The 13,182-nt window shown below is 33.4% G+C and overlaps 1 protein-coding gene and 1 long non-coding RNA gene across 2 annotated transcripts; one reads left to right on the top strand and one right to left on the bottom strand.

Annotated features, from left to right (window-relative positions):
* Positions 1–20: 20 nt before the first annotated feature.
* On the bottom strand, positions 21–4,089 carry LOC105959398 (Leucine-rich receptor-like protein kinase family protein). Its single transcript, XM_012983486.2, has 2 exons — positions 680–4,089; positions 21–596 (listed from the first exon to the last, which is right to left on the bottom strand). Exons 1-2 carry the CDS (start codon positions 3,561–3,563, stop codon positions 229–231), a joined length of 3,252 nt encoding a protein of 1,083 aa, XP_012838940.2. The 5' UTR covers positions 3,564–4,089; the 3' UTR covers positions 21–228.
* Positions 3,797–5,487, top strand: LOC148765498 (uncharacterized). The gene is made up of 2 exons (XR_016029471.1): positions 3,797–3,887; positions 4,657–5,487. It is a non-coding gene; the product is annotated as an uncharacterized LOC148765498 (long non-coding RNA).
* The last annotated feature ends 7,695 nt before the right edge of the window (positions 5,488–13,182 follow it).

A 13,182-nucleotide genomic window follows, 5' to 3' on the forward strand; every position in this document is an offset into this window, starting at 1 on the left:
TTCGAATTGTTAACTTCTAATTTAACTTGTAATTGTTAAATGAACTAACACTAATAAGGCAGTAAAATGTAGCTAAACCTGTACAAAGAAATTCCCCAAAGATAAAAGAGTTTAATAAAAAAGAAACTACTAAAATCCCTCAACACTAAAAAAAAAAAAGAAAAAAGAAAAAAAAAAAAAGAGCTATAAATAAAAGAAAAAAAAAATAATAATCTCTGATACGGGGGCTTATTTCATAAGAGGCTGACAAGTTTTCCCCGATTCCTCCGGCGACGGGCTCTTCACCTCCATCAAAAGCGCCACCACTTCCTTCATCGTCGGCCGTTCCGACGGCGAATTATTCACGCAGAACATCGCAATCCCTAGCGTCTGCAGCATCTCCTGCACCAATTGATCCGGCAAACCCCTAAGCTTCGTATCGAGCACCGTCACCGCCGGCTCAAAGCTCCCCATTTTCTTCTTCACCCACTCCACGATATGCATCCCTTCCCCTATCTGCGGCTCCACCGCACTCCGCCCGCTCAGTATCTCCAGCAATACGACGCCGTAGCTGTACACATCGCTCTTCTCCGTTATATTCGCTGTGTACCCATACTCTGCAAATCACAATTAAACACTTTCAGTACCAACATTTATCATCAATACAAAATTTTCTGGAGAAATTGTAAAATTAGGTCACCTGGTGCAATGTATCCGTACGACCCCGCCACTCTCGACATCGCTTGTTGATAATTCACCGGAGAATTCATCAGCTTCGCAAGCCCGAAATCTGCTAGGTAAGCCTCGTATTTCGAATCCAATAGAATATTATTGCACTTGACATCTCTGTGGAGAATTGTGGGCAAGCAATCGTGGTGGAGATAAGCTAGGCCTTGAGCCGATCCAACGGCTATTTTATACCTCGTTTCCCAATCCAAGCTTCTGCTGTTCTGCAGGAGCTGCTGGAGATTTCCATTCGGGATGTAGTTGTATAGAAGAAGCTTCACAGTCTTGTTCGAACAATACCCGAGTAGTTTCACTATATTCCTGTGCCTGATATGCCCGAGAATTTGAATTTCAGCGGCGAAGGAATCGATCGGTTCTTCTTCGTCTTTCTTCGTTTTCCAGAGCTTTTTAACCGCAATTGTTTCTCCGTTTGGCATCTCCGCTTTATAAACCACCCCCGAAAATCCCTTTCCGATTATATTTTCGTCTCTTAAGCAGTTCAAGATGTTGTCTACTGTGAAGCCGAGTTTCTGAAATGGAATGAAAGTCCATGGATATGAGAAATCCTCTTCTGTGGACGAGCTCGGAAATCCCGATTTCTTGATCGTGTAGTTGGGATTTCTTGCCACAAGAATCCAGGTGGCAACTACCGCCATTATTACCGAAACCAGAATTAGAGTGACTAATGCTATGGTTTTGGCAGATTTCAACCCGTTTTTTCCCAATAGCCGAGAAGAACAAGTGGAGCCATCGAGAGATTCACAAAGGTGAGGATTGTTGATGAAAGAATTTGGTGTTAGAGTTCTGAAAAATGGTGTTACAGGTATTGGACCGGAGAAGTTATTACAAGAAACATTGAGGTAAGTGAGACTTGTGAGAACACTTAAAACAGAGATCCTCCCGTAAAGCATATTTAACGAGAGATCCAACGACTGCAGCTGCGTCAAACTGGATATTTTCTCTGGGATTTCGCCGCTGAAATTGTTCGATTTCAAATCCAAACTAATTGTCAAGCTCGTCAAGTAACCGATTTCAGGTGGAATAAAACCGGAAAGACCATTGAAGCTCAAATCAAGGAGAGTTATTTTCTGTAAGTACCTAATCGACTTTGGGATTTCGCCGCTGAGAAGGTTATTATTCAAGATTAGCTTATTCAGGTAAGTAAAATTACCGAAACTCCATGGAATTTCACCGGCGAAGCTATTTTGACTAAGATCAAGCTGCTCCAAATTCACGAGCGCTCCCAATTCAAATGGTATATCTCCGGTGATGTAATTTTTATGCACGTCCAAAAATTCAAGAACCGAGATATTACTTATTTCACCTGGCAAGCCTCCAGAGAAATGATTCATGTACAAATCAAGAAACACGAGATTCTGGAGGTGTCCGATTTCTTTCGGAATTTGGCCAGAGAGTTGATTCTCACCGAGCCTTAGCCTCACGAGAGATTGGCATTTGGCTACATTTCGTGATAGTCCACCGGTTAATGAATTACCCATTAGCAACAGCTTACTCAGCTTCTTTAAACTGAATACTTCTTCGGGAATTGATCCAGTGAGCTTGTTCCGCGAGAGATCAAGCGCATACAGTTCTGTACAGTTCCCAAACGTAGATGGAATGGTCCCTGTGACAGAATTTCCCCACAGGAGAAAACTCTGCAAGTACTTCAATTGACCAATTTGCCCTGGGATTGGACCAGATAACTGGTTCTTATCAAGCTGAAGAGCAATCAAACTCGTGCAGTTGCTCAGAAGCCATGGGATTGAACCAGTGAGTGCATTGTCGGACAAATGAAGCTGCTCGAGAACCTCTAGCTTGCCTAAATCACCAGGGATTTCGCCGGACAAATCATTGGCCGACACATCGAGCACAACTAGGGAAGAGCAGTTGGAAAGCTCAGCCGGAATTTCGCCGGAGAGAGAATTCCCCCACAGAAGCATGCTAGTTAGCTTCTGCAGCTTCCCCAAATCGGAAGGGATTGCACCGGTGAGCTTGTTCATGTGCAGATACAGGTTCCTCAACTCCGAACAAAACCCTAATTCGTGTGGAATCGAACCGGATAACTCGGTGTCGTAAAGAGCCAACGTTTGGAGGTTGATCAAATTTCCGAATGTGGGAGGGATAGCACCGGATAAACCAGTGGCCGCAGCGCCAAATGTTGTTAGATTCGTTAATTGTCCCAACTGAGGTGGGATTTCACCGGTTAGAGATGGATTCCCACCGATTCTTAACTGCTGCAGCGAAATTAACGAGCCTATTTGCAATGGAATCGACCCGTTAAGGAGATTGTCTTGGAGGCAGAGGACTTGGATTGAATCGAGATTGGCTAGCTGCTGTGGGATTGAGCCACTCAATCTGTTTGAGTTCAAGAAAAGGAACTGGAGCAGAGTGAGTTTGCCTAGTTCAGTTGGAATAGGCCCTGAAAGAGAGTTCGAAGACAAGTCCAAAAGGCGAAGCTGAGTCAGCGAGCCGAAGGAAGGGGAAATGGGGCCGGAGATATTGGTGGAGGAAAGGTTGAGAAGCTGGAGAGAGGTAAGGGAAGAGAGCTGTGATGGGAGTGAGGAAAGGTTGAGAAATGTGTTTGGTATTGAGAGTGAAATGACCCTTTCTTGTGGAGAACAAGTGATGCCCTGCCATGAACATGGGGTTTCGTTCGACGGGTCCCACGAAGAGAGAACGGCCGATGAGTTCTTGTAATAAGGGTCGGCTGATGAGAGGAGGGACAAAAGGGCTTCTCCGTCGGAAGAGAGGCAATGCACTTCTTGTAATGCAGTGAAACTTAAGGCAAGACAGAGGGCAAAGATGAAGAGAAATGTGGTTTTGTAGGTGGGAAAAGAACATGTTTTTATTGTAACCATTTTGAACCGTCAGAAAATCAAGAAACGGGGCGAAAAAAGTACGGCGGCGGTGGCGTCGGAGGGTGGTGGTGGGGTATGCTTCAAATGCACATAATGTGGTGGTATTGAAAATCCATGCATGTGAAGAAACACCGTCAATCAGCCCATGTTGGTGAATGAATGCAAAGGCATAAGAAAAGCAGGGTGGTTTTTTGCTTCTTACCGGAGTCTCAGCTCCGCCGTGAGCGGCGGCGCAGGTGGTGGCGCTGCGGATTGTGGTGGCGGTGGTGAAACTCAAGTGGAGTTCATTTAAACTCCATTAATGGTGGCCATTTCTTGTGTCTGGTATGTTTTCATCACTTCTGTTTTTTGTTTGGAGGGATTTCAGGCTCTAAAAAGTTGGTGTCTTTGGGCAACAATTTTCTTGAGTTTTACGAAGTCTCAAAGAGCAAAAAAGCTTCATTTTAAATACAGTCATAATGGGTTTTGGTTTGTTTAATTACTCGGATTAGGGCGCCACTGATTAATTGTCCCAGCTTCCTATGAACTGTTGGTAAATGTCCCAAACTGCCCCTGTGTGATACTACTAACAAATAAACTATTCTCCTCGTTACTTTAATTTCATTTTAATAATTAAAAAAAAAAAATTACATTGTGAATTGTTTAATTCACATTGGGAAATGGAGATTTTGATGATATTAGGAGTGAGGTAGCTTAGGAGATTGTGAAAGGCAAAAGAGGGTTGGATTAAGCTACCAATTACTACATGACTGTTCCTTTATTTGTTTTTTAAATATGTATATATATATTTATATTTATTCTTGTTTGTTGTGCAATAGTTATAGCCTAAAAGGACAATTTTGCCAAATAATATTCATCAAAATGATTTTAAACATTTATTTTAACTTTTCTAATTAGAATTTATTTTTATTATACTGATAAAAATAATTATAATAATTGTGAAAAAAGTTTAAAATAATTCTAACATATATGAATTTTTATATGACCGTACCGACAAGGAGAACCCCTACAGTATTATTTTATTTTATTTTATTTAGGATTAGATATATGAATACTTTTTCACTGTGCTTTAAAAAAATAATTTACCATGTAGGTGAGAAAAATGGAAGTAAAATAGAGAGGTGATTTGGTTACCGAGGAAAGACTTGTGGGTGTGTTTTGGGAGTAGGGCTGAGTAAAATTCACATGACTGGTAAATTGTAGAAGAGGCAGTTTTTGGAATATATTAGGGCACAATTTACGATTAGGGTTTTGCTATTCATACATACATATACATACATCTAGGGTTTTTACTAGATTGGTACTATACTTTTTGGCTTTGCATTTTTCCCTTCTAATTTACGAATGTACGGTAATTTAGGTCTATTAGATGTTACACATTGTGAAATATATCGATGGTTTTGTATCATTGACCTGAAAAATAATCATCTACTAAGCATACATACACGTATATGTGTGTTTTCTGGGTAGATTAATGGTGCAAAATTCCCTAATGTTAGCGCATCTACAAAATCGATAATTTATATATTACAAGTGAAATATAGCGAATACTGAGTGAGAGAGGGGGGGGGGGTGGAGTTTGAAAATAAAATAAACAAGATTAAGAAAACGTAAGAAAATCGTCTCTTTAGCAAGACGTAAGTAATAGGCGCCATTTTGACTAGTAATAATTAATTTTCTAGTTATTATATTAAATTAATAATTAATATATTATCTTAAATATTCATGTAGTAATATGTGATCGAGCAATACGAGAACGTACTTAAGCCACAATCTATTAAATGAAGTCGTGGCCAGCTCACCACGCTTTTAATTAAACACCTCCACTTGTAACTGATTGTAACACATACCGTACGTACACTTAAATTTCCATTTTGTACGTATCTCACACACACACACACACACACACACACACAAAATAGTGGCCCTTTACTGAAAGTCATGTACTAATTTAATTTGTACAACGTTGCCTAATATACTGAGTTAGCTAGTGCCGAACTAGCTAGAACCAAATAATCATGAGGCAGACATTAATTAATTATTATAGCAACCAGAAAAACTGGTAAAGTTATTTTAATTAATTAATTAATTATTATTTGGTTATGTCTTAATTTTAATTAAATTGCGGAGTATTTTAATTAGTTGTGGTTTAATTATTTGATTTATTGAGCCCCAAACCTACCCTCATAATTATATAGGATATGACTTGTGTTACGTAATATCTGCTCATACTTGGATTCCATTTTATATTTCTCCCTTCTAAATAAAGCAAACATCGATATAATTAAAGATACTTTAGTTGTTACGTAAAAATTGACCTAGCGATTCGAGTAAGTTAGTTCATATTAATTGATCCACATTCGAATTCTCTTGCTAACGATCGCTAAGTCGAGTTAGTGACATATGGTTAGCCTCATGGTGAGTCCACCCTTGGGCAATGGTGGACTCAAGCCCCACCTCAACTTATATTTTTTTACCATATATATATATATATATATATATATATATATATATATATATATATATATATATATATATATATATATATATATATATATATTTAGTCCACCCAAAATTCATATTAATGTAAGAAAAGCCCCAATTTTTTATTAATTAGCTCACCCAAAATTCAAATTAATGCAAAAAAAACCCCAATTTTTATTAATTAGTTCACCCAAAATTCAATTAATGCAAAAAAAACTCTAATTTTTTTTTACATTTCCTTTTTTTCTTTTCCAATTTTCTGATTTTGTCAGAAAAAAAAAATCCTATAAAAAATTCGGGGGCGATGCCCCCGAATCCCCGGAAATTTAAGCCCACCCTCAAACAAATTCCTGGACTCGCCACTGGTTAGCCTAATGTGATTTACATTTCTCGTATAGTTTGTAAGTTATTATACAAGAGTATAGGTTTATCCAGCGCACTTATATAAATAGTGGTGAATTCTTTCATTACAAAAAAAAAAAAAAAAAAAAAAAAAAAAAAAAAAAAAAACTTTAATCAGCAGAAATATTAGACAAGACGAAAACTATGTCCCATAATAATAGGTATCTATTACAGCCACAAACACATTATATTAGACAGCTATTATAGGTTTTGTTTGGTGTGGCCATTCTTTTTTTGCTAATATTACATATCAAGTAATGCCATTTTATTTTTTAATTTTAATTTTTGACCTTGCAAATGTTTTCTTGGGATGCTTTGAGCCAAGAGATTCTATTGTCATATTTAAGATTCCGTAAATTCAAAGTTTTCTTAAACATTAGTATTTTTTAAAAGAAAAAAGTCAAAATAAATATATATAATGTGCCGTTGTGGAATCCACAATTCATGCCAGCATAAGCGTGCAGGACAAACAAATGAAGTAATGCACATGTAAATTGTAATTGAAAATAACTATATATTGACATTAAATAGTAATAAAATGAAATATTGCAAATAGAATGCATATTGGGCCATTGGTATAGCTACAAAAATGTACATAGGTCGGACTAATTTGGGTAGTAACACTGGCCATTAGGCATGATGGGTCCGTCCACTCGGCCCATCTAATAGCTTTATTTAAAATTGAAAAATCATCAATAATTACTTAAATATCTTCATAAATCATACATATCTTTTTATCTCAGCATTCATCATTTTTTTTTTGTACAACCCCTCGAAATATCTAATTTCATAATATTTTTTTTTTATAAATGTTTCAAAAAAAATTATTTATGTAAAAAAAAAAAAAATTGGTTCACCCGTATACGTGTGGAAATATTATAAATGTGAGCATTGAATTGATATGGAATAATTAAATCAATTTAAAAAAACATTAATTATCATTAAACATAGCTTTCATGGTAGAGACTTGACGACGACGACCACCGACGCATACTCAAAATTATTCCAACAAATATCAAAGAAAAAGATAGAAGGCCACGAATTTTTTCTTAGAAGGGAAAGAGTACTGGCATTATTAATTATGGGTGTTCACCGACCAAATCATCCAACTCATTGAAAATTTTGGCATGTGCCAAGTACCGTACTGGAAATTTGAATCGGCACTTGTTCAATTTTTTGAAATTACGCTCTTCGGTATACTGTATTGATATCCGGTATACTATACAAAATGAATACCAATATATTTAATAAATATTTATTTTATTTTTTAAATTTTTTTTTAATTTATTTAAGGTTATTATAAATTATAAAATACTTTTAGATTGATTAATTTTTCTATTTTCTACAATGATAGTCATTTTTTTTTAAGACCCATTATTAAAATTTGAATGTCCAATTCAAGATTAATTAGTTTAAATTAGGGTTGGGATTGGGTTGGTTTTTATTCACCGACCGACCCATTACCGACCATATTTTTAGGCGGATAATCAATTTTTAACCGACCTATTGGATCAGGCCGAAAATTTCACCCAAACCATCTATAATGGGTCGGTTGGTGATTTATAATATTATCAAAAGTTGGTTGACTGATAATTATCGGTCATCAACTATATTATTAAAATTTTATTAAAAATATAAAATAAAGGCCGTGTTTTCTTAAGTGGTTATTGAAATTATCAAAATAATTAGTATTTTAAATTTTAAAAAACAATGAACAAAGGAAAAAAAATTGAGCTAAATCTTCCACCAGTTTCTCTATGCCCAATCTTAAACAAAAAGCTCACAAAACTCTACTAAATCTCTTGTGCATGTTTGAAATTACTTTGAATATTCTAATTATATTTTTTCATTAAATTGTTATTTAATTATTTTGAACTGACAAATGATGATCGCACAAAATTTGATTTTTTTTTAAGTGAACTAGGTTGTGGGTGTAAACAACCAACCGACCCATTTCGAAACTAAATATTCGGTCACAAAGGTAGGACCGGCAACGATTTTCAAATTTAAGCAAAAATAATTTAACGAATGGATCGATTTTTAGGCTGATAATATTAAAATATATTTTCAATTTTTGCGGTACTGAAAAAACCGAATTAAGTTCCCAAAACAGAAAAGCCCGTACCGAACGGAAATTATTACTCCAATCCCAATGAGCATCCCTATGCATTATTCCAACATAGGTCTTATCGTAACTTTGACCAAGGTTGAGGGCTTGATGGTAATTGCACACAAAAATTTCCTAATATGTGGCTGTTTTACTAACGCAGACCGTCTGTCAGACATCTTCTTCTATCATAAAAATGGAAGAAGACACGTCATCAAACATGTGAAAGGCGAAGGGAGCATATTTCTCATCAATCAAAATATGGAAACTCTTTTGATCAGAAAATAAAAACTATCAAAAGCAGTAAGGATTGATGCCACGTCACTGTCAAATAGTGATATTTAATCAACGGATGACAACGTTAACCGCCCAGTCTACAAATCTGACGGATGTTAACCACTCCCGTCAATAAATAAATTATTGGGCCCAATCTACAACTAGTACACCTCACCATATTCATACCTATTAATTACTATTGCCTCATCAATTCTGTTTTAGAATATACTTTCATTTTTTTATTTTTTTTATTTTTTAATTCATACAATTTTATTCAGTATAATGTCATGATTATCTTATATATGAGACTTATTAATTTATTTAGTTTTAGATAAAGAGAGATATTAATTATATGAAGGCCTTATTTTGCTTGATAAGGTCAATCATGATTAGTTTACTAATTGGATTTTGTCGCATATTAAGTTCGTTCAGTATTTTGCAAAAAAATAACTCTAATCTTAACTAATCAGTAAGGGTCCATTTGGCTAACTTTATTTTAAATAGTTGATAAACTCTTACGTTTGATAAGATGTTTTAAGAGTCGATAAACTATTACATCTTATTTTTAGAATTAAATTATAAAGTATTTGGATAATGAGCTTATTTGCTATTTTTACTTATTATAAGATCTTAAATAAAAATGTGGGGTAGAGATATGTATTAAAAAAAATATTTACTCTCCAACAGCTTATTTTGAAAAAAATTAAGATATTTTAGAAAAGTATTACCAAATACGTCGAAAGAGCTTATAAGCTCTTAAAATATCTTATAAGTTATTTTTAACATCTTTTAAACTTAACCAACACCATCTTAATTATATATTGGATTTTTCATAAAATTATTTAATATCTTATCTTCACTGATCTTATCAAAACAAAACCTAAAATTTATTATGATCATAAAGTATAGTGAATCACATCACATGTAGCAATTTTAATGAGGTATGTTTGCCAACCAACCAACACTACGAAAATAAAAAGTAAACTTGTTTTCAAGTGCACTAAATTCATTACTGAAAGAAGCATACGTACCAACAAGCAATAATTTCCTGAAATATATTCACGGATTCTTCGCGGGCCATGTTCGGGCGGGTTTTAAACGGGGCGGGTTTCGTACCGTAAAATAAAAACGGGGATGAACATGTTTTATAAAAAAAATTAAGGGAGACAAAAAATCTAATACCCCATCCCCCGGCCACTCCATATTCAGCTATATTCTCATCCTCATCTTTTTTGAAATTATTAAATATTATTCCTTATAATTAAGATGTGACATCAATAAATATATATAGACAGATCTACAAATGTGTTCACGATATAATTATGCACCAAATATATGCAAACCATTCAAGGCCATATATTAGATAACATTCTTTTTTCTTTTTTCTTTTTTAATTCCTTTTTTTAATTGTTCTTGAGGTGGAAAACAAACGAAAAGACAAAACATCATTAATTAAAAAATAACAAAATTTTAATTTTGTGGCCCAGAAGTGATGCCGTTTGTTTGCTTCTAGTCTTATTTTTTTATTTTGGATTTTTTCTGTTTTTTCACTCTTTTAAATTTTCTTGTTTAATTAGTTTGGTTTGATTGCACATTTAATTAATTAATTGCACTATCTTTAATTAATCATACTTAGCCAAACGGTAAAGCTTACGTAGGAGATTGGAATTTGGCAAAGGTGAAAAACATTGCGTACGGGGAATTGGATTTTCCGTTTTCTCCAGTTATAATAATTTTCGTTTTTCCATGCACCTTCTTCCTCGGATAATTTGTTGTCCCGAAAGAAGGGGTGCAAATTGGAACGTAATTTTCAATTTCCGTTGATTTTGATTGAAAATTTTCTGATTTTGGAACAATATTTTTCAATCCGAACTTTGAAAGTTCGAGTTTTGATTTTTCCGAAATTATCTTGGTCGGAACTGGAATATATATGAGATTCCGATTTCCGACCCATTCCGAAAATTTTGATTTTATTTTCCGAATATTGCACTTACAATACTAATATTATTGTATATTTTACATTCAGGTGGCTAAAAAATAGAAATTTCCGAATTTCGCCGATCCCGATCCGAAAATGTTCAATTTTGGAACAATTTTTTTAATTCCAATTTTCAAAATCCCTATTACGATTTTTTCCGATTGTTTTGGGCCGGAATGAATTAGAACTAGTTTTTCACTTCTGAAAAAAAAAATCGTAATTTTTTCGAAAGGCGTTATCCCGATCCGATATGTCCGATTTACACCCCTACTCACACCATATGTAGTTTCGTAATAATTATTTCATTTCATATCACATACTCCATAATATTTCAAATAATTAGCACACATATTAAGGTGGTGTTTGCAAATGCTTTTTGAAAGTGATTATGCGGTTTTTTTTGCTCATAATATGTTTTTATGTGTTTGCAAAATCAACTTTTGCTTTTGCTTCTCTTAAAATAATCTGCTTTAAGCTATTTTTTTAAAAGCACCCCTAACCCTGCTTTTTCAATTTTAGTTCATTTTCTGAAATATTTGCAAACACTCCCAACTTTTAGAAATAAGCACTTAAAACTAACTTAAATCACAATCACTAACTTCTGCTTTTAAATAATCATTTGCAAACACCACCTAAGTAGGTTAATAAAAAATTAGCAGAAGCACAAAGTAACTTGCATGATAAAACCAACCAATCACGTGCAATGCATGCATGGTTTTAAATTGGTTGGTTAATTACTTAATTATTATTTAAACCCAAGATTAAGTTTTTCATCTGTTTAATTTCATTTCTTCTGAACGTATGACTAAATTTAATGCGATTCATCTGTCAATAATAATATACTTTGTCCGCGAAAGTGACATCCAGCAATATATATATTTTTAAATTTAATAAACAAATAAATATTAATCTCTCACCATCGTTATCCAATACAAAGTCGTCATAGTAGTAATTGTTCGGTTGAAACTTGGTCCAACGTTTAATTATTATATTAATAATAGCAAAAATAACTAAATTGCACAAAATATAAACTTCTTTGACTTAGCTTACAAATTACTTAAATCAGCCACCAAGAAACCATGCAAGATTAACGTTTTAGATATGAAAGCAAGAAAAATAAAGACAACGTTTGGTCGGTTTTCATCTTTTTTATTTTCTTTCTCGCAAATGAATTTATGTTTGTTAAAATTTTCAAAAGATTATTTTTTTTAATATAAATTTGATTTGACTGTTACAGTAAAAAATATTTCACTAAAAAAAAATATTACTTTTTTTTTCATTATATTTTTCAACATATTCAAATATGATTTTGTCTGGTACAAATTTTGTCCCATTTCAAAATATAAACAAACACTATTTTAATTTTTAAAGTATTCCCTCAAAACATATTTTTCTTAAATAAAATAAAAATAACTCCAAAATGAATATTAGATGAACTTTTTTAATTTAATGTAGATTGACATAGAGTACTTGTGAAAATATCTAGTACATAGTGGAAGACGATATTTCTCCCTATTTTTTTTTCAAATGGTTCGTTTGGTTGTCAAAAGTATAATAAAGATTAATTTTATGAGTTATGACTTATGAGAGTTGAATTTTGTGGTTGGATTATTAGGGTATAACAAAATTAAAACAATTTTATTGATATCATGAGTACCTTTTGGACTATGTGCATCATTTACAATGTGCACTTGATTTTTTTTTTCTTTTCTGAAATCATGAATTACAAGTTTATTGTGATAATAGTAATATCCACCGAATATTTACTTTTATTATATACTTTAAATGTTATCTAAAATTGTCTATTTCTTGATTGAATTTCGAAAGTTACTTTTGTGGTTTCGTAGTTCATTTACAAAAGAAAAAAATGAAATTATTTATCCATCTCCAATTATTGTACCACTTATAAGTAACAACGTATGTACATTTTAAATTCGAATTCATTTGCCAACAGTTGCTAATCGAGTTAGTCACATACGGTTATCTTTCTTATATATTGTGGTTGAATCAGTAAATAAAACCAATTTCTCTGGTTATTTTTTTAATATTTACTCCAACTTCATCATTTATGAACTACACTACTACACTACTATTAAGAGAATATTAATTACAAAAGTACTAGTCTAGTATAATGTAAATACCAATCAAGGCAATTAAAAAATAACCTAGTACGACCTTTTTTGCCATTAAATAAACAAAGTAATAATATTTTTGTGTTGCAAATTGGAAGTTCGGCCAAAAGGTGTTCAACTTTATTACCACATTTCTCACGTAATGAATAGTTAACTAATTTTATTAGGGATGTAGAATCATAGGTTATAGCTTGGCAGATTCTAGAGCTGGTGAATAATTCAATATTTAAATAATACTCC

Source organism: Erythranthe guttata, chromosome 14 (assembly GCF_056151865.1).
Source record: "Erythranthe guttata isolate IM_541 chromosome 14, IM_541, whole genome shotgun sequence".
Taxonomy (NCBI): domain Eukaryota; kingdom Viridiplantae; phylum Streptophyta; class Magnoliopsida; order Lamiales; family Phrymaceae; genus Erythranthe; species Erythranthe guttata.

What these genes read in the sequence shown, in the direction of transcription:
- LOC105959398 (XM_012983486.2), bottom strand. Translation starts at nt 3,563, where the DNA reads ATGGTTACAATAAAAACATGTTCTTTTCCCACCTACAAAACCACATTT. An exon ending in GTACGGATACATTGCACCAG is followed by an intron (nt 597 to 679) that starts GTGACCTAATTT and finishes TGTGATTTGCAG; the next exon opens with AGTATGGGTACACAGCGAAT.